At 40.1% G+C, this 13,143-nt stretch overlaps 1 protein-coding gene across 1 annotated transcript; it reads right to left on the minus strand.

Moving 5' to 3' along the window:
• Positions 1 to 1,912: 1,912 nt before the first annotated feature.
• On the minus strand, positions 1,913 to 5,422 carry LOC308402233 (zinc finger MYM-type protein 1-like). The gene is made up of 3 exons (XM_080890921.1): positions 3,487 to 5,422; positions 2,948 to 3,062; positions 1,913 to 2,740 (listed from the first exon to the last, which is right to left on the minus strand). Exons 1-3 carry the CDS (start codon positions 5,013 to 5,015, stop codon positions 2,213 to 2,215), a joined length of 2,172 nt encoding a protein of 723 aa, XP_080747047.1. The 5' UTR covers positions 5,016 to 5,422; the 3' UTR covers positions 1,913 to 2,212.
• Between the last annotated feature and the right edge of the window lie 7,721 nt (positions 5,423 to 13,143).

The following is a 13,143-nucleotide window of genomic DNA, read 5'->3' on the forward strand; positions in this document are numbered from 1 at the left end:
TATACTGCAGCCAGATACCAGGGGGCAATAGAGACGTTTTGGCTTCATTTTTGGGGAGCTGTCGCCTTGTCCATGTTTTCTGCAGTCATTGGTACAAACAGACCAGTTTTACTGTAACAGGTGCACTTTCATGTGCAAATGATAGCATTTCAGATCGTTTGGCAAGTTGTTGTGTAAGGACAAGAGAGGCATTGTGGACAAAACAAGAAACCCCCCATAATCTTTAGTTAAAATATTATATTTGGTTAAAATGTTCTGATTGTTCAAATATGTTATTTCCTTTGGTTGTTGTAAAATAATGTGTGCCACAGTCTCCAATAAGACATGGTACGGGAAGGGTAGTTATTCCTCAGTTCCTAAAGATGAGCCCACAGATTGCAGAGAATGTGGGAAAGTTGGCTGTTAATCCCCATTATGTGTCATTAGTATATATTCATTGGTAGCGATAGTCATGAAGCTAACAATTAGCAGCTAGAGCTAATTCTCTAATGCTTGTGGAAACCTTGCGGCGCTGTAGTGGACATATACTGACATATACAGTTGTCCTGAGACAACTGGGGAAGTACAGTCTTCCACAGGAGCTGCTGATCCAGTTCTACACTGCGGTCATTGAGTCTGTCCTGTGCTCCTCCATCACAGTCTGGTATGGAGCAGCCACTAAACAGGACAGGAGCAGACTGCAGCGGACTGTACGGGCAGCAGAAAGGATCATCAGCACGCCCCTGCCCTCCATCCAGGATCTGTACCTCTCAAGAACCAGGAAACGGGCAGGGAAAATCATCACAGACCCCTCACACCCTGGACACAGACTTTTTGATCTGCTGCCCTCTGGCAGACGGTACAGAAGCCTGCAGACCAGGACCACCCAACATAGGAACAGTTTCTTTCCCCTCGCCATCTCCCTTCTTAACAGTTGACCTGTCACACTGCTCCCACTGCCAGACTGCAGCTGCACCTTATGTACATTTTGTAGTATTCATTCCACTTCATTCATTTCTGTATTTTATGTATATAAGTTTAGATTCGTTATTTATAGTTGTGTTACGGGCCCCAAGAATGGTGCCACAATAACAAAGAAGAAATCCCTGCAAACACAGGTAAAGTTCAGGAGCAATGAAGACAGTGCACTCGGTTTGCCTCTCAGATTGCATCTCTTATTCAAGTTTCAATAAACATGAACAGCATTAACAATATCCACATGTGCATGACTTTTTCAGTCCCAGTGTCCATATCTGTCCATTTCCCCAAAGTCACAAGTAGAAAAATAAATGAATTCACACTCTACACGTTCCACTATTTTACATGTACTTCATGCGATCGCTCAGTCTAAGCAAAACAAAAGTACACACCTGCTCTTACTTAAGCAGTTGGAAGCCACTGTAATCTACAATGAATTTACAGCAATATACGACTGTACAGATTCTGAATACTGGAATTGAGCAGAATTAGACACACATTTACAGCACACTGAGGATGAAATTCACTTTTGCATAACATGGACAACTTCTTTCTACTTCACATGTCATTAACACTCACATATTAAACAGCTATATACTTTTCAAACCTCAATGACACTTAACAATAAAACATCTTTGTATCATAAGCTTTATATAAAATAGTAAAGTGTGCGGGAGTACCAACCTTCATAATGAAAAGAAAATAAATCGATATGAATGACCTTCCTACAAGACAATGCTCTGGGCGCTAACGACCCACAATACAAAACATTACCGCGCCGTTTCTGCTAGCGGCCTGCGCAGCCTGACGCCGCTGTCTCACACTGATGCGAGTCGACTGCGCGGCAGTGCCCATAAGTGTTACAGGTACTGTTCTACTTCTTCACAAGTTAACATGGAGATAAAACATTGTTATGTACAAACAGTGGTAGTATTTCTTTACCAGGTACCAACCTGCAAACCAGTGGCGGCTCCTGAAAAAAATCTCAGGGGGGGCAATTTTTATGATATCGACTAAAATGACCCATTTAATGAGTACATCAAACAACACAATTTTAATTTTAATTTAAAATGAACAACCATATTCTGGCCATTTGTATAGATTTGTAAAAATGAACATGAACAGATTTTTTTTTTTTTTTTTGAATGAATGAAAAATAACTATTGAAAACAACAACTGTAAACTGATTGGGGGGGTGGGCTAAAGAGAGAAAGAGAGAGGGATGGAGAAAGAGAGTAAATATGGTTAAGGGTTCTTATTTGTACAAGAACTTTGCTCGTCTGTCTTTCTGAGTGGCAAATTTCTCGATGACCCTGGTGTTGAAATCAGGAAGTTCTTGTGTGAGTTTTTTCTCTATGGACAGCATAGCCAGAGCGTTGAGCCGATCCTGAGCCATATTGTTTCTCAGGAAAGTTTTTATCCTCTTTAAAGTAGAGAAACACCTCTCCGATTCTGATGTTGTCATTGGTGTGGTGATGAGGATGTTAAGAAGACTTACAGTTTCGGTGAATGTGTCTTGAAGGTTGTTTTCCATCAGAACCTGATAGAGCGCCAGCGCACCACTACAACTCTGAAACTCCTCGTTGTCGTAGATCAGGGACAGTTCTGTTTTAAGTCTGGCTTTGTCCAATGAGGGATAGGCTTCCACTGTGGTTTGTAGTGCTGCATCTGGAAAATTTTTGCTGTGTTGTTGGAACAAGTCTCCTTGCAACAGAGTGGCGCTGACAAGGTGCTTGGTGAAAGAAAACCTCTCCTTGGCATGGCTCATAATGGTGTCGCACACCTATCCAATAATATATAATTGGTAAGAGTTAGATTCAGTGGTAAGACTTTGGCACATGTCTCATGTTAATCATTATTCTGAAAAAAAAAATCTGTCCATAACAAAACAAAACAGTCATGACCACTATATCAAATGACATCTGACAGCATCGTCATTAGATTTTATCTGATGATCCGATTTAAATCAGACCAAGCAGCTAGTGCTTACCTCCAGTGCCAAATGGTGTTGCCTGTCTTCCCCCAATGTTCTCCGTCTCTTTGTGGGTGGGTCCTGAACAGGTCCCCTGTACTCCTCATCCACAACCAGATTAGGAAGTGCCTCCCTGATCCAATACATAAGTTTCATTAATGGCTTCTGAAAACTGAATAGGGATATATTAACCAAACACAAACCAAACAAAGGTTGTGTTCTAATTACCGGGAATTACCGGATTTAATTAATAACCGGACCTGGTTTAATGGCTGGGGGAAAACCAGTGCAAGTAAATAAAGGCCCTGGCCATAATTTCAGGAAATAGCCTATGGTATAGGCTACATCAAATCATTACTGGGAATATACTTCATCAAATATACTTAATCAAATATTTTTCATAAAATTACTTCAAAGGCTGATATAAATCAAAATTATCTGAATTCCATTAAACATTTAAGTCACAGAACACAGAATATATGCAGAGAATTTGATAGAATCTATGCATAGATAATTAACATTTATTCTAGGTTACATATTTATGCTTTTATGCCTACCTGATAGCCTGCATGCGGCTGATGAATGTCTGGGTGATCCCTGCGATGGTGACAGAATCGATGTTTCTCTTCTGTAGGTGGTTATACAGCATGTCTACATGTGGCATTATCTTGTGAAACAAGGCCAGGAAAAAACAGAAAGCTTCGTCTTCCAGCATTCTCACGAAACCACCGGCATCTCTCTTTGTAGGGGCATCAAATCCTTCACTGTTACGGATGGTCTGAAAACACCTCACCAGATCGTCTTTATGTTCATACACTGTATTCACAGCACGACTGTTGAAGTTCCAACGGGTTGCCGATGCACTTGGAAGTCGGTGCGCCACCACCTCGTCAAGCACTGCAGTCCTCTTGCTCGATTTAGTAAAAAAAGAAGCGAATCCTGCTATGTCGGAAAAAAAGTGACTGATTTGAGGGATGTGGGAGGTTGCTTGTTGCATTACCAGGTTTAACTGATGGGCATAACAATGTACGTAGTGAGCGTTAGCATAAATGTCCTGTATCTTACGCTGCACTCCTCCAGTGGTACCCCTCATTACAGCGGCCCCATCGTAGGCCTGGGCGATCAACTTTCTCTCTTGTCCCTGGGGGAGGATGAAGCGCAGCCTCTCCGATAAGGCACTGGCTATTGCATCTGCACAAGCATTGGGTAGCTTGATGAATTCAAAAAAACGCTCTTGAATACGGTTTCGTTGGTCAATGTATCTTAGCACCATGACTAACTGACAGTGTGTAGAAATGTCAGTGGTTTCATCAGCTTGAATGGCTAAAAACTTCGCTGCCTTTACTTCTTCCACGATCCTTTCTCTCAGAACTGCCAACATGCAATCCAGGATCTCGTTCTGGACTGTTTTCGAGGTGCCTTTAAATACAGTAGCATTTTCAAGGTGTTGCCTCAAGTCGTGATCAATTGATGCCATCAAGTCGACTAAACCTCTAAAAATCCCTGGATTGTCTGAGGAATCACTTTCATCATGTCCCCGCATTGCTAGCTCAAAAGCACCACAAAACTTAATACAATCGATGATTTTAGATAAAATATGACGGTTTTTATCTACCTCTTCGTTGTGCCTTCTTAAAGCAATCCGATGTCCATCATCTAGCTGCGCCGCTATGCTAGTTTTCCCTAGCACAGCTAGCTTTACACTGTTGTCCATATGAACTCGTGAGCTTTCATGTTTCTTGATTCGTTCGGAGAGGTGCTTTAAGTCGGTTTGTCCAGATTGTGTCCACGTCAAATCACACTTGTCACTTTTGAACAGTATGCACGGGAAACAAAAAAGTGCATTAGCTGTTCCACAGCCTGTCAGCCACGACTTGCGCTGGAACCAACTCCGACAAAAAGTCCTGTTGTATGCTTTTGACTTCTCCTTCGTTGCCTGGGTTAGTTGAATTTCGGGCTTGTCAGGTCCCAACTCTTTAACTTGCAGTTTTTCTGCCATTGTCCTTCTGGCAAAAGGGTAGGTTAGAAGCGATCTAACCGAATTTGGGGGAGGCTGTGCCTCAACCGTTAACAATACCGCTGCCATCGTCTCTCTCTGACCTTATAGCTCACTTAGGCTACTGACTGAGGTAAAATTCTAGAACAGCAAATCTTCGCGCGTTTTCTGCAGGGGCGCAATTTTAAGCGCCCCCAAACCATTTAATTCAGCGACGCTGATAGGTCAAATATTTATTATTTTCCCCTGGCAACCATTTAATGATAGGCTATTTCGCTGCATATCAAGGGCGCTTTGACGAGCGCCCCAGAAGAAGAAAAACACCGTTTGTTGGTTGAACTTTAATGAGTCAGCTGGTGAAAATGTTAAAATACGCCTGGCTGTATATGGGCACACACATAGTAAAACTATCATTGATGAATTTTTTAAAAATATATATTTTTACTCCTCCACATTTGGGGGGGCGGAGCCCGAGCGCCCCCTATGGGCCAGCCGCCACTGCTGCAAACACAGGTAAAGTTCAGGAGCAATGAAGACAGTGCACTCGGTTTGCCTCTCAGATTGCATCTGACTCGTGGGCGGAAGTCCATCCCCCTAAAGCAACCGGGTTGCACCTGTCTTGGAATAATAGTTCCGCCTGGGGTGTTGCTCCATTTCTTTGTACCTTCTATACAGTTTATGTGACAAAATAATGCACTGGTTAGGTTGGTCATGTTGTCAAAGTCATTTTGGATATTAATAGCCACAGAAAATAACTGATAAACAAATTAAATAAATTAAATTAAATGATTAACACAAAAGTGGCCATGCATTTTGGGTGTGCCACAGTTGGTTTACACAGCTTTGTGTATGTATGTGTAATGTGTATATATAGACACGTGTGTGTGTGTGTGTGTGTGTGTGTGTGTGTGTGTGTGTGTGTGTGTGTGTGTGTGTGTGTGATTTACATTGCTGTGCTTGAGAGCCACCATCTTTTTTTTTTTTTTTTCTTTTTTCTTTTTTTTTTTTGCCTGTCCCATTTGGTTCTTTAGCCATCAGAATTGTTGTCTGAAGACCAACAAGGATACCCAATGGATTTACTTTGCCAAATGGATCATCGTGGCATTGCCGTATTGGTCCATTTGGTCGATCTTTGTTTTTATTATTTATTATATTTTATTTTCAGATGTTACAGACGGGACAGACATGAGTGAGGGATAGGAAAGGGAGAAAGAAAGAGGAAGGAAAGGAAAAACAGAAGGGGAGAGGGACAGTGAGAAAGGGGGGGAGAAAAAAAAATAAAAATCTCCTGGATCACCTGTTGAGAGAAAAATAGAAAACAAGCAAAAAAAACAAAGCAACATACTAAACACAACACCATCGCATTAATCTAGCTAAGTGTAAACAGCAGTAAATACTAAATATTCAATGTTGTTGTGCAGCACGCAGGACAGATGTGCTTCGAAGTAGCGGCCAAGAAAGGTGTAATTTGGGTCTACGAGCAGTGAACACCCGTGTGCATACCTGTGTGTATCAGCACGCTTGTATTCCAAAGGTTTCTCCATGTAACGATCTGCTAGGGAGTGTGGGGGGGCTGTCACTACCCGATCCGTACCGGAAACCCGATCGGTACCCCGCATGCGCAAATCTTATGTCACTTCCTGTATTTGCCAGCATTGCGACATTTAAATATATTTGAATGATACGTGTCAATACGGTTAGCGCTCAGTTAGCTCCTAGCATTTGTCGACAGCTCTTCCTCCTTTTCGACAGCCCGGGACATTTAAACAATGGATGTATACAAGCAAATTTATGCTTTTCTCCTTGTCACTACCCGATCCGTACCGGAAACCCGATCGGTACCCCGCATGCGCGAAAGGTTTCTACTTCCGGTCGTAGCGTTTTACGATAGTTATGGGTCAGAGTATCTGTTAAAATGTTAAGAATAACAAGTATATCTTAAAATGTTTGCAATAATGAAGCATTTCAGTACAATGTAGACAAAAACGAAAAATAAAAAGAAAGTTACGGATCAGGACTCTCCAATCCTTACTGCGCATGTGTAAAGTCTGACCGGCGCATGTGCAGATGTTTTCTTCTTCTTCTGTTCGTTTAATGGCAGTTTACTCCCCAGTGTACGAGGATACCGCCACCTGCTGACCGAGCGAATAAACCCTATTATAAACTGAATTATCATCATTACAAACGTGTGTTAAATCTGATTTAGCGATAGTCGAGTGTGTTTATGCTCGTCTGTGAGGAGAGGATTGATTAGAATAGTGATGATGACGTCAGCTATCACTGTCAATTGTCAGTAAACACTTCATCTGGCTGATGAATCTACACGTGAGATATTACAAAGTCTGCATTATTAACTCTGTAATTAGGCGCCATTCTCCTTATGTTACGGCGCTGTTGCTCAATCGGGGGACGCTCCTTGTTGAGGAGAAAAGCATGAATTTCTTTGTATACGGATTATCCATTGTTTAAATGTCCCGGTAGTCGAAAAGGAGGCAGAGCTGTTGAGAAATGCTAGGAGCTAACTGGGCGCTAACCGTATCATTCAAATATATTGAATGTCGCAATGTTGGCAAAGAGAGGAAGTGACGTAAGATTTGCGCATGCGGGGTACCGATCGGGTTTCCGGTACGGATCGGGTAGTGACACTGACTATGCTGTCTGTGTTGAGCGCTCAGTGGATCTGCGCTCGACAGTGCAGCCTAGGTGGAGTAGTCGAACACAGATTCACTGAGCGCTCAACACAGACAGCATCGTCAGAAGGAAAATTGATAAAATAAATTACAAATGTTGTATTGTTCGATACATATGCGTACCGAACCAAAAGCACTGTATCGAACGGTTCAATATCGATACGAATATCGTTGCACCCCTAATATATATATATATATATATATATATATATATATATATATAAATAAAACAAACAGGGGCTAAAAGAAGCTAAACTTTCATATGGTATGTCTCTGGCAACTTTAACATGATGTCCCAGGGACAACACCTACGCGATGTCCCAGGAACAACATTTACGCGATGTACCAGGACAAATTTGTAAATTTCTGGATTACTGTTAATCTCCATAGAATCAAGAACTCATGTCCAGTTTCACAGCTATGGACCAGTTAATTATGTTTCCAGGTGATAGTTTGATTCATAGATTCAGCACACAACCATAAGTCTAGGCCTTTTAGTCCAGATTCTCTTCACTTATGTTTGTAAAATGATCAGGGAAGCTACTGCAATTTTGCCTGACCCAACCCCCGGGCCACGAAACACCCAAAAAGTTGGGGAACGCTGGTCTAGAGAACACTGGTTAGCTAATGCTGTCGTCAAGTAGCCTATAACAAACAGCAAGCCAAGTGAGGAACATATGTATAATGCTTACCGTAACACTGGTTAGCTAATGCTGTCGTCAAGTAGCCTATCACTAGCAAACAAACAGCAAGCCAAGTGAGGAACATATGTATAATGCTTACCGTTTATTAAAGGAAAGTATCCTAAATTGACTTCAAATTCGGCGGACAGGCGAATTGACTTCAAATTCGGCGGACAGGCGGGGGTTTCTCGCTTCTTCACTTGTATTTCGAAATACTCGAAGGCGGGTATTTCGAAGTCGCAAAGGAATGACATCACAAGAAGGTGATTGGTCACTTGCCATGTTGAACCTGGAACAACATTAATTATGATGATGTGGGAACAATGCTGACACGAGGAAATCAGATCGTCCAATCACAGTGGGTGAAAACTGGTGAATCACACTATCTTTGTTTATGTTATTTCATTCATGTTACTGTTAGGAGTATTAGCATTTGAATTTAAAGACTAACCATAAGGCAGTGCGCCTAAAAAGAGCTGTGTGAGACTGTACAAATGTGTAACGACGTGCTATGTCTATATATTTGCAGGCACAGTAAAGTAAAACTAATAAAGCTACACTGGTTGCAATTCCTTTCAATCCAAGTGTGCAACAGTTGACTTGAACTGTGGGAAAAAAACAATCAGATATAGTAGGGTGACCATATTTTGATTTCCAAAAAAGAGGACACTTAGCTCAGTCATGAAGAACTTGCTTAAAGAAACATATTTAACATATTTAAACGATGCCTTCTCTGTGGAGTTAATGAATTGTGAAAGAAAATATGTAATATAGGCTTTTACAAGACAACAAGTGCAAAAAAATAGCTTAAAAGCCTCTGGAATAACAAATAATGGTACAGAAATAATGCCTCATCTGCATAAGAAAAATCATATATATATGTATATATAGTATATATATATATGAAGTTCATGGCAGTTCAAGTACTTACTGTTTATGGCAATAGTAGATGGGTCACTGCCAGGAGACATAAAAAGAAAAGCATCAAGCTTTGCAACATAAGCACACCAACTTCAGCTCCAGCAGGTAAAATCTTTCTAACCATCTCCAACTACACAGTCCCTGTTAGTGTCTGCCCACAGGAGGAGCCTGTAGACACTTGGCTTGCAAAGTAGAAATTACACTAATGAAGCTTCACAGCTCAATATGACTGAGGCTGTCACTGTGATCAAGGATTTCCTCAGAGTCAGTTTTGGTGAAGGAAAGGTTGCTAACATCACCAAATCAGGCAGGTGACCATGAAAGTAAATACTAGGTTCTCTGACTAAATTCGCTATTGATATCATCAACGAAAATCTGCTGGAGAGAGAATTTATTAAAAACTAAATGTTAAAAGATTGCAACTCCCACTAAGTGTAATTCTGTCAGTCTACGGTAAAATACTGTAATTACATAAACATTTAATATTTTATAAAAACCAACATTAAATAGGGCTTGAGTTAAATATAGATACCAGGGGGCGATAGAGACAATTGGCTTCATTTTTGGGGAGCTGTCACGTCGTCCATGTTTTCTACAGTCACTGGTTTTGTACCTTTTAATATATCAGTCTCCGTGTGTGCAGACAACAATATTACAATATGCAGTAAAACCACTCTATACCTATTTCAGACACATATGTTAAAAGAAAAGTTCTCCTGTCCGACACACCAGACAGCAACTAAACTTCTGGAGATGGCCGGTCTCAGACCACATGGAGAGTGAATTGTTCTTACACGCCCCAGACGGGAGAGTCAAACTCTTTGTACAGTGACTATTCCTCCATCATCATCAAAAGTGAGTCTGCGGCTTTACCACAAAGTACTGATATTATCTTAATGTGTGAAAGCAAAGCATGCTTTCAGTATGTTGGTCAGACACAGATGTGATCTTAACTGCTGTTATTGTTTCAACTCTTCAGCTCCTCTTCCATGTAAACTCATCATTAATCCACCAGTGATCACAGAGACAGACTCAGTCACACTCAGCTGTGAGACTCCTTCATCTGTTTCTGTGCCTGAATGTTATTTACAGTAGCATGTTGACCATTGCAGTACAAATGTCTTTTTTTCTTTTCCATATTATTACATACTGATAAACCACCTTAATAACAGACATTTTGTGCTGCAATATGTCAGTTTTTGTTGATCTAAAGGTTGGATTAAGAGCCACAGATTTAACAACCTTCATTCCTGGGGACAGAATTGATCAAGGTATTCTTCATCTACAGTAACCTAACCTCCATTACTGTACAATGTAAATGACTGTCACTCTTGTCCTATCATATCTTAAAAGAAAATCAATATTAATAAAGCTTTTTCACTTGTGAATTAGTTTTTAGTTAAATGCAGAAATTACTACTACAACTACTACTAATAATAATAATAACAACTGAGTTTTAAAAACTTTCATTACAAGTAAAATGTTTTCTACAGGAAGATGTAGTTTATTGTTTTGACAGGTTTGGTTAACTTTTTGCTGTCATCTGTGTGATTCTGAGAAGTCAATAATATAACTCTATTGATTTGTCTTAGATATTGATCACAAAATACCCACAGATTTATTCTGATAAGCATCACAGAGATGAGCTGCCCTTTGGGCCTTCTCCTGAAGTTACCTGCGTGGGTGTGTCCTACCATCCCTCCTACCTTAGGTGCCACCGTTTTCTTTTGTACAGCTGACTCCCATCAGTAATTAAAGGTATTAAAGGCCAGAGAAAGGTGAGCTCTAGGGCCAGAAAAAGCAGATGGAATGGCTAAGGAAGTTATTAAAAGAGTAGATGCAGAGGTACAGATACCATTATCTAAATCGGAAGGAAAGTGTATAGTTTGGAGTGAAAGTAAGAAGTTATGGAAAATGGTGTGGGATAATGAAACCAGAGGGAGACAATTGTATAGGGTACAAAATACAGTAGAAGTAAAAGAAATAGAGAACTGAATAGGAGGGAGGCGATTGTTATGAACAGGGCATCGTTACCTGAATGGCACTCTTTTTAGGATGGGGAAACATTTAAAGGGGCTGTGTAATTGGTGTGGTGTTATGGAAACAATTGAGCTTGTATTTATTAACTGCAGGAGGTATGGTAACTATAGGAGAATGATGAGGGTAGAAACTGGAATGAGGGGGGACTCAGGTTTGAAAAGGTGGTTGAATGGCTAGGATGTCATGAAAGGATAGAAGTGGTTCTTTGGTTTCTGAGAAGTATGGGATTATTTAAGAGGATTTAAAGAGCTAGATGCAGTCTAAGTAACACAAGAGGGTGGCAGTAATGCAACTCCTATGGAAGTGCAAGCTGCCGTTAAAATGGAAGATGAAGAAGAAGAAGAAGAAGAGCAGCTCTAGGGCTCTGTTGATTTGCAGCTAGTGAGCTGTGTGTTCTGCTCCTACTCGTGGAGAAGAGTGTGTTTGGCAACTAATCCTCTTTACTTACTTTTCATTTTACTGACCAACGCTTGAGTTTTGTTTTGTTTCTTTAAATGGTGATAACAGCTTGTCTGTCTCTTTTAGTTGAGTTATTAATAGAAACTTTAATAAAACTCTTTAATTGAACCCCTTTTGCCTCCCTGTCTCCTTTTTCTGACCTGGACACTTTTTGTTACTTTCCCTAATCGCCTGGACCCTTTTAGGGGAACGTGACAAAGATTAACAATGACTAACACTGAGCAGTGCTGATTTTCTAACACTGGAAAATAACTAAACATGCTAGTAACTTTACAGTGTTAGAGAATCAACACTGCTAATGTTAGCCATTGTTAATCTTTAACACTGACTAGGTTACTGTTAGCAATATAACACTGTCAAAAATGTTCATTTAACACTCAAAAGAGTGTTAAATTAACATTTTAGCAGGTCTTTAGAGACAATTAGTTCAAAATTACTTTTGATTTTGTCTGGAAACACATGAGAGAGAGACAGCTCATTTATAATACATAATTTAGCTTCCACCAACATATTTCTGAGGAAAAGACTGTTGCTCGCCTATTGAATAAATTCCTTCCTGTTAAGATCACCTCTGTGCTTGTGTCCAGATTTCCATTTAACTTAACAATATCATCATTATATGGGTTGAGGGTTTCAAAAAGTGTGCTACAGCAGGTCTATTTGTGTCTCTCTGAGTTTTTATTACAAAAAAGTATCCAGCATTTAGGAAACAGACAAAGAAAAAAAAAATTAGTGTGCATTGTTGTTTATCTTTTGTCTTTTTCCTGTTTTACTTGGAAGGTTAGTTTTCTCATACTCCTTGCTTTCATTTGACTTCCAGCTTTTGTCTGTAATTAGCTTCTCTGCTCTCATTAGTTTCACTTTAGTTTGCTTTTACCCGTGTTCACTCGCCTATTTGTGTATATGGTCTTGTCTTGTCTTGTCCTCTACAAAAGCCTTGCTTCACCCACAGCCTGTGCTAGCTTCCTTTAAAACAGACTTTCTTCTGATTGACTGAACATCACAATGAGGAGATTTGAACAGCAGTTAGGTGGAGATACGTCTGTCCTCGAAGTCAAACCTCTTTACTTTATATGGTCTCATTTTAGACAAGTTATTTATAATTCTGTTTGTCCATTTATTCTCATATATTGAGGTTGTTGCTATGCCTTAGAAGAAAAAATATGGCATAGGCATTCATGGTTTATAGTAATGAGACCTCTGCTGTATAGTTTATATGAACTCTAGCTGTAGCTATACTGTATGCTAAAATGCATTTTTACTTGAAAGGAAGTTTTATGATGGCTGGTGAACAAACACAAAAACTATACTGATAATCAGGTGGAAATGGTATCCCCATCTGTGTCTAAAGATTTCTATAACCATTTTTACCAACATCTCAAAATTTCATTAATAATCCATTTACTAAAAAGCAAATTACTTTTG

This window comes from Rhamphochromis sp. 'chilingali' (assembly GCF_963969265.1).
Source record: "Rhamphochromis sp. 'chilingali' genome assembly, chromosome: 9".
In the NCBI taxonomy this organism is placed as follows: Eukaryota; Metazoa; Chordata; class Actinopteri; order Cichliformes; family Cichlidae; genus Rhamphochromis; species Rhamphochromis sp. 'chilingali'.